This window comes from Peromyscus eremicus, chromosome 9, assembly GCF_949786415.1.
Source record: "Peromyscus eremicus chromosome 9, PerEre_H2_v1, whole genome shotgun sequence".
Lineage (NCBI taxonomy): Eukaryota > Metazoa > Chordata > Mammalia > Rodentia > Cricetidae > Peromyscus > Peromyscus eremicus.
This window is the reverse complement of record NC_081425.1, coordinates 73,590,566-73,604,716: the sequence shown is the minus strand read 5'-3', so window position 1 is coordinate 73,604,716 and position 14,151 is coordinate 73,590,566. Positions and strand designations below refer to the sequence as shown.

Sequence of the window (14,151 nt, the reverse complement as noted above, 5' to 3'; positions counted from 1 at the left end):
CTGTTTGGAAAGGGGCCAGCCCTTGTTATTCCTACTTTGCCCCTGCTGCCAATGCTCCAGGGTGATCTTTGGAGTCAGTTTGTCAAAACTCTGAAATGCCTGCTGGAATTCTCCACCAGGCCTCCTTTTGGGAAGAAATGGCACATCTTTAGCTGAGAAAGTGATGAAGGAGTTCACTGCCTCAGACCTGCTGCATACAGACTACTCCTTATCCAAGAGGCCACTCAAGAAACGCGTGTCAAATAAAACCTGACTGTTTTCTTTCCACAGATGCTCCCCAACTTGAGAGCTGAAAATATTTAATAAGTCAAAAATGCAAATAACGTTTAACTATGCACATGCTAGGCTCATGCATACACTTGCCCCTTTTGAGCTGCTCAGGCTTGCCTCAATTTGTGGTCCTCTTGCCTCAGCTCCTGAGTAGCTGTATCCAGGCATTTGCCACCTCAGTCAGCTCAAAAACTCTAATATACCACAGTAACAAACACCAGCATTTAGTGTGGTCTAACTTTAACACACTCAGAGTGCCTACATTAGCCTACAGTTTGAGCAAAATCACTGAGTAAAAGCCCATTTTCCAAAGTGTAGACACATCAGCTATATCCCACCTCTACAAGAACATGTGCATATTCTGATGAAAGTAAGGACAATGGGTAAGAGCCTAGAGCAGGTTACAGAAGATGAGCCTCGCGAAGCTCATGCTCTTTTGGGCTGGGTGCCTGAAAGTTATCTAGAGTAGACCATGGGGGAGGGGGTGTTCACTGTTCCTGACTTCTGTCTTTAAGCAGATGAACTTCAAGGCAGCTCACTCTGTCGACTTCCAATACTTGTAACAAACAGTGATCACACTGACCGGGTGAGGACACAGTATCCACAAGCACAAAGGAAAACACACAAGAGACAGCACAGCTGCCAGAGGCGAGTTAGAAAAGAAATACCGAGCTTCAAGAGAAGCACAAGGTGGTGGCCAGGGCATCTGAGCCCTCTACTACATGTCACATGCTAAATGTACTCTACTGCAACTTTCTCTAAGAGATGACCGCAAAGGGAGAGCAGAAGGACTTGTGATCAGCTGGTTCTTCTGCACAATACTGTACAACTTCTGTCCTTGCCAGAGAATTCGGGACGTGGGGAACATCAGATACTAGGCCAGTGCGCATCCTGGTTCTACTTAAAAGCAGCCACTGAGAAACAATGCTCAGAGAAAAGCCGCACATACAACTTACCTGCCTAGGTGCTCCGAGTGTGGGCTGACCAGATGCATTAAGTTCCTGAGGGTATGCAGTGGTTGTAACTGATCCAAATTCACATGCTAGAAAAAGCAAAGGCTTGATTAGTACTTTCAACACACAGCGACTTCAAAATGAGTTCAAAGCCCAGGGCTTGTACCTGAGAGGAACAAAGGTAGAGGATGTTTGCGTTCAGTCTCTTCACCGCACGAGTCAGTTTCTGTTTGCTGAGGTTTTCCCCACAGAACTCACTGTAAGACAAGGATATGACTTCTAAGATGGGTCTCCAAGACAGTCTATTTGAAAACGTCCCTTCTGAAGGGTATGTGTCAAGTGCAGTTCAGCACCAGCACAGCACATTCCTCCTTAGTAAACCGCCCGGAACGGACACTCCCTAAGTACTGAGCTACGGCCCTTACGGGGAGCAGCTCTTGTCATCTCTAGAACCTGCAGCTGCATGTCCCTGGGCGACTGAGCAACAATGCCTCAGGAGCTCATACCACACAAGCAGGAATGCTGTGGAAGGGACACACGTGGGGCACATGAAGCATCAATAGGGGACTGTGGGGAAGGAAAACCAACCACCACCCACTTGGTGCACAGTGACACTGGAGACTTCCTAGGGCCCCATGTGTGCTCCTCTTAATCCCCACTGCCTCCCACCTCCCGGGACTTCTGCCTTCTCTGCCTGCAGCTTTCTTCCTTAGCATCCCATCCACGGCTTGTTCCTTTCCTACTATGCCCTGAGTTAGGGATATAGCTCAGAGGAAGAGCACTGGACCATCTGGGTCCAATTCCCCATGACAGAAAAAAACAAAAACTGAGGGGAAAGATAACCCATGCCCCTCCTGCCTTCACTGATCTCCATCAGCACTAATCACCATGGTAAATCCAGCTGTTAATTATTTGAGCACATGTCCAAAAGCCCAGCAACCAGATATTGAGGCAAGAGGAGCCTCAGGCCATACCAGCCCGGGCTACATGAGACCTTGCTTAAAAACAAACAAACAAACAAACAAACAAATCCCTGAAGTATAGCCTGCTTCTGTCCAGTGGTAAATGCACGGTAACTGGAGGGGGGGAGCTCTAAATGGGAACTGGATAGACTGTGTCTTTACAAATTTAAACATGAAGCTGGGCAATGGTGATACATGCCTTTAATCCCAGACAGAGGCAGGTGGATCTCTGTGATTTCAAGGCCAGCCTGGTCTACGAATTGAGTTCTAAGACACCCAGAGCTGTTACACAGAGAAATACAGTCTCAAAAAACAAAAAAGAAAAAAAAAATCTAAACATGAAGCCAGGCAGTGGACACCCCTTGGACCTCAGCACTTGGGAGGCAGAGGCAGGTGGATCTCTGTATGTTTGAGGACAGTCTGGAAAGAGAGTTCCAGGATGGCAAGGACTAAGTCACAGAGAAACCCTGTCTGGAAAAAATTTTTTAAAAAATTAAAAAAAAAACAAAAACACAATAATAGTAACAATGTAAGCATGAGGTTTTCATAAGAATGAAACAACCTTCCCAACCCCCACCCCATCACAATTCACTCAGATCCCGTGCACGGGATCTGCAGCATCCTCCCTGCATCCCCTGGTCCTTTGGTTATTTCCCCAAGAACCAGATGGAGTCTCTGTCGTCTCCTCAGATTCATGCATGACTGTAATGAACAATGAACAATGAACCCGGTGACATCTTCTGAAAACAATGTTAATATTTCTGCCACGCCTTCTCTTAGCTAGCGTAAGGGCACACCAGGAACTCAAATGGCTGACGAAGTATTGCCACCTTGATCACTTGCCTGTTGCACAGTTTTTTGGGCAGATTGACATCCAGTATGTGAGAGACGATGTTGACCAGCTGAGTAGCATAGCCCAGCGCAGCACTGATGGTGTAGGCAGGGTTGTTATGCTCCATGTCTGGGGATGGACACAGAAGTCACACACAGAGCACCTCCACATCAGTAAAAACAGCGAGAACTGAGACTTTTCTCTTAGGGTTTTATAGTTACATTACTGATACCAGGTTTCACTCTCACGGCATGGGCAGATACAAACAGTTCTAAAGAAGCCAAGCATAAATGGATTAGAGTCTAGACTGACTGGGCCTGGCAATGTATCACCTAACAATTAATGACCAAATTAGCTCACTGTGGTGACTCCTATCTGTTAATGCCAACACTGGGAGGCTGAGGCAGGAGAATCAGAAGTCTGAGGCCAGCCTGAGCTACATGAGCTCCTTCCCCAAAAACCAAGATCAGGAGGCTGGAGAGATGGCTCAGAGGCTAAGAGTGCTTGCTGCTCCTCCAGAGGCCCTGAGTTCAGCTCCCAGCACCAGTGTTGAGTGGCTCTGCACAACTGTACGTAATTCCAGCTCCAGGGTGATCAGAAACCCTCTTCTGGCCCCCACACTCGTGTACATACATTCACAGACACATAGGTACACAAAGTTAAAAACTAAAATAAATCTTTAAAACACACAAGGGCGAGGCTATAGCCTAACATGCAAATGCCCTGGGCTTGATCTCCAGTAATGTCCAACTCAAACGTCACCTCCTCAGAAAAGCCTTTCCTTTTGTTGTTGTTGTTTTGTATTTCAAGACAGGGTTTCTCTGTGTAGCTCTGGCTGTCCTGGAGCTCGCTCTGTAGACTAGGCAGGCCTCAAACCCAGAGATTCATCTGCCTTTGCCTCCCATGTGCTGGGATTAAAGGCGTGCTGAAGTACAACACAGAAAGGCCTTTCTTGACTAAAGGTAGTCAAAGGTTGTCCCTTCCTTTGCACCTCTGCCCTACCCCCAAACTCCTGGCTGTTTTCTTAGCACCCACTCAGGGTACGGCCCCTTCACCACTTCCTTATAGCCTGGGATGGTTAGTTTTAATAAGCAACTTAACACACCTAGAGTCTCCAGTAATGTACAACTCAAAATATGTGCTGAATGACTAATGGACCATTCTTCTCCACCCAAGACAAACTGTAGGGGCATTTCAACTTCCATTTAGTACTCCAATAGTTCAAAGCTGGAAACTAAAGCCAAAATGCAAAAGGCAGCAAGATACACCTGTATAAATAGGCGTTTCCCTTCTTCTTCCCTCCCTCCCTTCCTACCTAAAGAGATAGATAGGGTCTTGCTATACGGCCCAAGCTGGCCTTGACAATCCTCATGACTCAGCCCTCCAAATGCTAGGATAACAGGCATGAAATACCAGAGATGGTCTAATTATGTCTTTTTATATGAATTAAGTAATATTAACCCCAAAGGTGAAATGTCATCACTCTATGAAGTGATGAATATATAAAATGTAGATAGCCAAACAATGGAAAACTATTCAGCCATAAAAAGCAATGGAGTACTAATATATGCTATGACATGAACTTGTAAAAGAAGGCTAAATGAAAGAAAGCAGACACACACACACACACACACACACACACACACACACACACACTCTGCATGATTTCACTCCTAAGTTGTCTAGGCTAGACCATCTACTGGTAGAAAGCACACTGGCTGCACTGCCTAGAGCTGGGGAAGAGGGAAAGGGAACGAACACAGACACCTGCAGAGCATGCAGCTTTCATGGGGATGAGGACACTGCTGCAGACAGCTGTGCATGCACTACCCCCAACTGTGCACTGTGCCGCAGCACTGCCCGCTCTGTTATGTCATCCATTTCAAAGACTACTTTGCTCCTCACCAGGCCCTTGGGTTGTCTTCTTCTCTTCTACCCAATTGTAGTAGGCAGAGTAGTCCCCGTTGTTTGGGAGGCTAATCCAAGGGCCTGTAATGCTAATACTGGTGTCACCATTGTGGTCATCACAGACCCATCTTCCGGACAGGTAAGTTGTCCTCCGGGCCTCAGCAAGCTTGCTCACCATGCTGGAGGTCATGGCACTGTCACTCTCTGAAGACACGTCTGCAGGATCTCTGCAGACCAACAAGAAAGATTAGAGAGGAAACGCCGAAGCCACCTGAGTTTTAAAGAAGCAACAGTGTACATCTAACACGTGTTAAGAAAAGGTCACCTGCTGTGGGATGTATGGCAAATGTGTTGCTAATTAATCAATAAAACACTGATTGGCCGTTGGCTAGGCAGGAAGTATAGGCGGGGCAAGGAGGAGAATAAAGCTGGGAAGTGGAAGGCTGAGTCAGAGAGACACTGCCAGCCGCCACGATGAGAAACAGCTTGTGAAGATGCCGGTAAGCCACGAGCCATGTGGCAAGGTATAGATTAATGGAAATGGATTAATTTAAGCTATAAGAACAGTTAGCAAGAAGCCTGCCACGGCCATACAGTTTGAAAGCAACATAAGTCTCTGTGTTTACTTGGTTGGGTCTGAGAGGCTTGGGACTGGCAAGTGAAAGAGATTTGTCCTGACTGTGGGCCAGGCAGGAAAACTCAAGCTACAGTCACCAGCAGGCACAAGCACAGAAGGCAGGGTTCCCTCATGTCTTGTCCAGCCATCCACATGTGTACACTGTCATGAGAAACACACAGTCACAGGTGTGGAACTGTGTGAACAGCAGAGTGCACTCATACAAATGAAGACCACACCGCGACATGGCACAGTATCATGGGACTCCATGGTCTTGCTGACCCAAAGTCATTATGTGCCACATGACAACATGTGTACATGTTTCCTTTTTAAAAAATTTCAACCTTATGGAAAAGTTTCAAGAGTTTTAAAGTTTTACCCAAATAACCAGTTCTGGAAAATGTAATGATCAAAATTAGGAAGCCTAAATTCAATCCTCATACTGAAAAACAAACAAAACACAACAAGGAAGGAATTAGTCTGTTATCTTTTTTGTTTGGTTTTTGAGTCAGGGTCTCATGTCTCTCAGGCTGGCCTTGAATTTGCTGTGCTACAGAGGCTGGTCTTAAAGTTATAGGCGTATGCTGTCACACACGCCCAGCTACTGTGGTACAGAAATCAGGTCATTTACAGTACTCCTAACTCATCTCCAGAGCCGATTCAATTCTGTAGTTGTAGTCCAGGATGCAAATCCAGAATAATGTATTGTGCTCAGGTAACTGCTGATCGATCAGGATGTAATGCTGGCACAAGGCTTCTGTTCCACCAGCTTCCCTCTAAGGCCTGACCAGTTGTCTTTATGCAAATTTTTAGTAATTGAATTTTTCTCCACTGATCCAAAATACTTACCAACCTTGTATCTGGATTTTGTATCTGGACTTTCTATCAGCGCTGAGGGATCGAACCGAGGGCCTCTTACTTGCTGCCTAAGGGATCTACCACTGCGTACATCCCTGAAACAGGGTCTCCTTAAGTTAACAAGGTAGCCTGAATGTGCAGTCTACCTATGTAAACCTCTCAAGTATCTGGGATCACACAGGTCTATGCCACCAGGCATAGCTTTACCACCTCCTACTAGACACAAAGTACTTGGCAAGATCAGGGAGGAAATGGGTTTTCAACCTTGAAGCAAAACTCAGACCTTTAAGTTTTTAGGAAGCCAAATCTGGCAACACACCAAAGTCTAGACTGAGGGAGAAGCAAGAAAGAATGGTTACTAGTCACCAACTATCAGTCCAGGCAGAGCCATAGAGCCAGGAGATACAAGGGCCCTCACTCAGGTCGAGTGGCCTGGGGGTTACAAGAGCACAGGAGCTTCTTGTGGTGGTTTCTACACCCATTAATCAGTATCTGCATCTATAGAATACTGAGAGATGGAGGAGGAGGCTAGAGTGTCCACTCTATCTACAGAATACTGAGAGATGGAAGAGGAGGCTAGAGTGTCCACTCTCATCTATAGAATACTGAGAGATGGAGGAGGAGGCTAGAGTGTCCACTCTATCTACAGAATACTGAGAGATGGAGGAGGAGGCTAGAGTGTCCACTCTATCTACAGAATACTGAGAGATGGAAGAGGAGGCTAGAGTGTCCACTCTCATCTATAGAATACTGAGAGATGGAGGAGGAGGCTAGAGTGTCCACTCTATCTACAGAATACTGAGAGATGGAGGAGGAGGCTAGAGTGTCCACTCTATCTACAGAATACTGAGAGATGGAGGAGGAGGCTAGAGTGTCCACTCTATCTACAGAATACTGAGAGATGGAGGAGGAGGCTAGAGTGTCCACTCTATCTACAGAATACTGAGAGATGGAGGAGGAGGCTAGAGTGTCCACTCTATCTACAGAATACTGAGAGATGGAGGAGGAGGCTAGAGTGTCCACTCTATCTACAGAATACTGAGAGATGAAAGAGGAGGAGGCTAGAGTGTCCACTCTATCTACAGAATACTGAGAGATGAAGAGGAGGCTAGAGTGTCCACTCTGGTCTCTAGCTCCCCCACCTTCCCTTTTTGGTAGTGCTAGAGATTGAATCTACTAGGGGCTCATGCTGGGCAAGAGCTGAGCTACCACCCAGCCCTCTTTTTAAATTGAAACTCAGTTAAGTTACCCAGGCTGCCCTTCAACTTGCAATCCTCCTGGCTACATCCAAGTGATTAGGATTACAGTTTCAGCCACTGGGCCCTGGTGAACTTTTTCAAAAGCACCCCAGATGGCTGTGATAAATGGTGAGGTGAGGATCCACCATTCCCTCTACCCATTCCCTGAGAGTCCCTACATACTAAAATCACAGTGCTGTCTCAGCAGAGCAGCAAAATGCCCATTGCCAAGATAGGCTAAGTCAGCATGTAAGTCTAAGTGCTAGGTATGTTCTTATATCCAAGTTCATACTCTAAAGAGACAATTTTCAACCTTCAGTTAACAGACAAGAAAATCAGGTTTGTGGGCTCAAGAGTGTGTCTCATACACACACAACTAGTAAATGGCCTGGCTGGCACTGTGATGACATGACCAAACAGATGGTCTTTCAGCATGAGTGTGAGTCAGCATATAACCTGGAAGCTCTGTGACAGAACGCAGGCTGCCCTACCCCTCGTTCTGGCTGCCTCCCTGGCTTTCCTGTTTGCTGAGGAAGATAAGAATCAAATGTCAATACCAGGAAAACAAGAACCCTAGAACAGGGCCCAGTAAATTAAGTGCTGACATACTGGAAAAAACAGTCCTCAGAACCTGGTCCCCATGCCAAAGCCTTACTGTACCTCACAGAAGTCTTCACTTCGTCCATTGGGAAGATGATGGAGGTGAGCTCTAGGATGTGGGACCTTCGCAGACGCGCCAGCCCGTCGTAATGATCCTTCAAGTCAATGGTTTTCTTCTCCACCAGGTCCCCCAGCTTGCGGTTGTGCCGCTGAATCTTCTCCTTCTTCTCTTGGTGCCGCTGTGCTCGGCTGTAAAGCTTCTGGTTCTTTTCCTTGTTTTTGAGAAGGCCTTCAGAATCTAGCAATGAGTCACATGCCTCCATGAGCTTCCCTTCCCACTGTATCCTCAGGGTAAAGCCTCAGGAAAAAACTGCACTAAGGGCCATCCCGGAGAGAGCCTGGGGGCTATGGAGTCTGAGGCTTGTCAGGCTCATTGTACTGAAGTCAAACTTCATTTGAGTCACAAAAACAAACTGCACTCTAAGACAGACATCTAGGAACCACATTTTTAAGTTCAAAACCATGATCAGGACCTTCCAGGAACACCATCTCTGGACAGATGTGAAGCCAAGTTCTCTACTTCACTATTACCTATCACCTGTGTGATGCCTCAGCAATTACCCTACTGTGACCCCATTAGCTGGTCTACGATCTCCTTATGCCTTTCTTTCCACTCTCACTCGTTTCTAATTAACTCTCACTTGGGCCCATCTCCAGAGTGGCACAACTTCAACCTATCTGCCCCCTTTCTCCTTCTCTCACCCTCCCTGGTGTATGTGTTTGTGTGTGTGTGTGTGTGTGTGTGTGTGTGTGTGTGTGTGTGTGTTCCTCTTGTCTCAGCCTGCTGAATGCTGAGATTACAGATATGTGTCACCATGCATGGCCCTTACACAATCTTTATAAACTACAGCCAGTGCCTGACAGTTCTCAAACACAAACCAAACTTTTTAACCTCAAACTGTCATCGACCCGGTTCCCTTTTACCTATGTTCAGTGCCTCCATCCTTCAGATCCTCTTGGATGGACCCACTTAACGTTAGTGACTGGAGAAATGAATACTGAATGAATCCTGCAAACACTCATTCCCCCCACTGTCGTTCAAAATACTATCTATCTGGGACTGTGCCTTTATTTGCTCCTACTTTTCCCATTTTCCATTATTTTGTTATTATTGTTTTTATTGGTTTTCCATTATTTCCATTATTGTTCTCATTGGCAAGGCTCTGCCCATAAATGCTCCCCAGACCTGTTTCTCACAACCTGGACTCTGTGTTTGACTTCTAAAGCATACAGCTCTTAGTTCTTCACACCAGGGCCCAGTGAAGCCTTGCTGCTTCCTAACCAGGCTGTAACAGACACCTGATGAGCACCTGTAAACACAAGCTGCTCCTCTCTCAGGACCTAAGCATGGGCTTAGCACAGGCAGGAGCTTCCATAGTTTTCCATCTTCTCTCAGAAATGCCTCTTTAGAAGTCTTGGTAAAACATTCTGGGGCTTAGTTTTACTTACTTTCACTCCTTCATGTCCATGATTTCTGCTGACCCTTGAAGTACTCACAAGAACCTGTCTAGCCATGGTCCTGAGTCAAGACTTTTTTTTGGACAGTTTAAACTCATTACCTTCCCCCGGTACAGGGGACAGGATGTTCAGGCATCCCATCAGCAGCCAGTGCTGCAGGAACTCAGGGCTCCCTCATCTCCCCGTGGTGTCTTCCCTAAAACATCAAAGCACTCGATGCTATTTCTAATCAACTCTGCAGCTAGATCAAGCCCACCTTCAAGTGCACATAACCAGCTCTCCTGGCCATACGGTTGAATGTATCTGCACATTCTGCATGGTGAACCCTTAACTCCAAGGCTTTGGAGAAGTAAGCACCAGGCGCTACAGCTTCTAGTCTGTGCCCTTTCCTGGACACACAGGGTCTATTTCAACAACACAGCATAAAGAAAAAGGGTACTGGGCAGCATCCTCTTTGTCTGTGAGCTTGGGTTCATGAATCACTTCTAGAGTTTGTCAACTCCTTCAAAACAGCTTGCAAGACAGTGCCCAGGCTTTAGAGGGCACCAGGACTGCAGCCACCTTCCATCAAGCAGCAGTTTGCAACTCTGGCGGGCATCAGAGCCACCCAGAGCAGCGCAAAGGGGGGTCCATGGATTGGAGCTGACAGCAGTATGGAAATCTACAGTAAGTGTAGACAAACACTTATGTGTAGACAGAGCAATGAATGTAGCTGGAAGCCTAGGGTGGATCCTAGACTTCTCTGGCCCCGAATTTCCAAATGGTCATGAGGTCATTTTCATAATGTGTTACAGTCCACTGCTTTATGACATGTTTTTGTTCTAAAGTTTAGAAACCTGTTAGAATGAGCTGATTAAAATTTATGCATGTACATGTTCAGCATACTGTGCAGCATCAGAAGATTGGGACACCTGTCTGAGAGCATCACGGGAGGCTGCTGGGGAAATGTTGAGTCAATGTTAAGTAACTACTTCTGGTGCTGCTGCTGAACCCAAGACCTGGAGAATGCAAGCAAAAGTCGGGGCCTACTTCTCCCTGAAGATCCATACCTATATATCATGCTACCCTGCTGCTCTAGCTGTCTAGCCCATCCAATACCACACAAGCACTTCATTAGAGTAAGGACCTTCCAAGGAAGCTCTGATACCATCACACACCACTATAAAATAACTAGTTTAAATGAGAAGGGATTCATAGACATGATGGGGACTCTAAACTGTATAGACTAGTTATGGTGGTTTGAATGAGAATGGCCCCATAGGGTCATTATGTTTGAATATTTGGTTTCCAGTTGGTAGAAATGTTTAGGAAGGATTAGGAGGTGTGGCTCAGGGGTTGGCTTTGAGGCTTAAAAAGTTTCCTGCCATTCCCACCGAACTCTCTGCTTCCTGCTTGCATGCCTTTGTTCCGCCATCATGGACGTTAACCCTCTGGAACCGTAAGCCTAATTAAACGTGTTCTTTTATAAGCTGTCATGGTATTGTGTTTATCACAGCAACAAAAAAGTAACTAAGACACTAATCTTGAGAAATAATGTTTCTAAGAATATAATTTCTTAGAGGGCAAAAAATTTAGCAGCCACCTATGATAACATGTACAGCATTTTTTCATAATGTGAAACCAGTACAGACTTTATATACATTAATTCACTACAGGGCAAAAGCTATGGTTTCATGTTTCTGCATGAGTTACTGAATATTACAAGGAAGTCCCAAGTCAGACTCTGCCCTTCCTGTCCGCTCCCGCCCAACAGCAAATGTGCCCCAGTGTTTAGTTTTCATGGTGTTGGGGACCAAGTCAAGAGATGAAGACTGCAAAGCACTAAGGTGAACTATATTCCCAGCCCTTCCTTTTAGACCAGACTGTAAGTTCCTGAAGACTTCTGCAAAAATCCCTTATGATGCATCATACTGAGAAAAGCAAGCAAGCAGAGGCTTTGCTTCCCTGTACAGACAACCTGAGATTGGGGCTGTGCACGGCTCGGATGAGGAGAGAGGAGGCTAGTGAATTTCAGGCCAACCTGGGCTACAGAGCAACACCTTTTCTCAATAAAGAAATAAATCTGATGAAGAATGAAATGCTCTAAAACCACAATTATTTTGTTTTTGTTTTTCAGACAGGGTCTCACTTTGTAGCCCTGGCTGTCCTATAACTTGATGTGTAAACCAGGCTGGACTCAAGAGATCTGCCTCTGCCAGAGTGCTGGGATTAAAGGTGTATGTCACCACACCCAGCCTTAACATCCAGAACATTTTGAGTGCTGACATGATGCTACAATTTTAATTCTACACTTGACTTGTTATTAAGGTCAAAATGCAGGCACACTAAAAATACTGTATGAAATTACCTCCAGGATACATGTATAAGGTACATAAGAAACACAAATGAAATGTCATGTTTAGAGGGTCTCAACATTACAATATCTCGTTTTACACACACACACACACACACACACACACACACACACACACTTCCAAAATTGAAAGAAATCTGAAATCCAAAAAGGCATTTCAAATTAGGGATTGATATTTTCAACCCACTGTAAACTCTTCAAAGTCACTGATAGCCTGTGATGGTCAATACAGCCAATTTGACAGGATCAAGTATCACAGGAGACAAACCTCTGGTTATGTTTGTCAGAGAGTTTCCAGACTAAGTTAACTGAAGTGGGGACCACCTTGAGTAAGGGCAGCACAATTTCTTTGGTTGGTTCCCAGACTGAACAGAGAGAGAGCATGCTAAGGATCGGCACTCATGTCTTTTCTCCTTGACTGGATGCCATGTGCCCCAAGCCTCAGGCTCCTGCGGCCATGACTTCCCTGCCTGGGCGGACTGTAGCCTCTGACCGTGAGCCACATAAACCCTTCCTCTTTAAAGAAGGTGCTTCTGTTAGGTGTTCAGTCAGAGCAATGAGAAAATTAACCAACTCTTGTCCCATCCCTGCCTCTTCCTTTATCCCTCCAGCTCATTGACTCTATGAACTCACTCAGACCTTTCCCTGGGGCTGAGGGAGGGGAAGTACTTACTTTTCTTCATTTCTTCATTTCCTTTACAGATTGTTTGTCTCAGCTGTTCAATCCTCATCTTGCACGACATGATTTTCCATCTCTTAAAAAGTATACAACAAATGTCACAAACGTTAGTCTCATGGGATTATCTACCAGGAATTCCTGCTTAGTTTCAGTCTGTCTTAGGAGACAGTGAAGAAAACGCTACCCCAACTACATTTGTTGTGACTGTTTGTACCTATGTGGATTACAAAGGGAAATTTTTCTGGTTCAACACAGTAGCTGCTGGGAAATTAACAAGAAAGAAATTGATTCAGTTCTTTCCCATGTGTTAGAGCACAGAGGAAAATGCTTCTAAACTTTCCTTACCAAGTACATAGTTACCCACCAGCCTGGCTAAGCTGGTGTGATGGTATACAAGTAGAATCTTAGCACTTGGGAGGTAGAGATACAAGGTTCAGGATTTCAAGGCCACCTTGGCCTATGTAAGGCCCTGTTTCAAACCCATGAAAATACAATTTTAATATATGACATATAGATTCATTTCCCCATACTATCCACATGTCATGGCTAGTGGTGACTGCACAGACAGTAGATTCAGACAGAGTGTCTGTGTCATCACAAAAAGACCAACTGAGTTCCACTCTTCGTGCTGGCTCGAGGCATATTGCAAATCAAATTTCCTGAGATGACTAGGAAAATTCCACGAACCATGAAGCTGTCTCTTTACATTAGCAGGAACAGTACAGTCAGGTACAGCTTTTCCCTAGTGAATAAAGCATCAAAGCGTATAGGATCTCTGCCTGGTTTGAATGAGAAATTGCTGTGGATAGCTGTATGCTGTGAATGTGTTGCTCTGATTGGTTAATAAATAAAGTGCTGATTGGCCAGTAGCCAGGCAGGAAGTATAGGAGGGACAAAGAGAGAGGAGAATTCTGGGAACAGGAGGGCTGAGTCAGGAGACGCTGCCAGCTACCGCCATGAGAAGCAACATATAAAGATACCGGTAAGCCATGAGCTCCTGGCAAGGTATAGATTAATAGAAATGTGTTAATTTAAGATATAAGAACTAGATAGCAAGAAGCCTGAGCCATTAGGCCAAACAGTTTAAATAATGTAAGTGTCTGTGTGTTTATTTGGGTCTGAGTGGCTGCAGGCCCAGGCGGGACTGGAGATAACTCCAGCTACAAGAAATGGCCCCCATAGGTTCATATTGTTTGACCATCTGGTCCCCAGTTGGTGGAACTATTTGGAAAGATTAGATGTGGCTTTGTTGGGGGAGGTGTGTCATTGAAGGCAGGATTAGAGGTTTCAAATGCCTCCCAGAACCAACACTCCCCCACCCTCCAACTCCTCCCCATCATTCCCCACCCCACCCCCACCCTCTG

General features: G+C 45.6%; 1 protein-coding gene across 1 annotated transcript in view; it reads right to left on the bottom strand.

The window, feature by feature from the left end:
• Window positions 1-14,151, bottom strand: part of Atg14 (autophagy related 14) — a 37,098-nt gene that overhangs the window by 3,858 nt on the left and 19,089 nt on the right. Inside the window, exons 4-9 of the mRNA XM_059273735.1 lie at window positions 12,782-12,863; window positions 8,298-8,535; window positions 4,923-5,152; window positions 3,029-3,146; window positions 1,390-1,480; window positions 1,227-1,312 (exon numbers count right to left, since the gene is read on the bottom strand). Of these exons, the coding sequence (XP_059129718.1) occupies window positions 1,227-1,312; window positions 1,390-1,480; window positions 3,029-3,146; window positions 4,923-5,152; window positions 8,298-8,535; window positions 12,782-12,863 (845 nt within the window). The remainder of the gene's footprint in view (window positions 1-1,226; window positions 1,313-1,389; window positions 1,481-3,028; window positions 3,147-4,922; window positions 5,153-8,297; window positions 8,536-12,781; window positions 12,864-14,151) is intronic.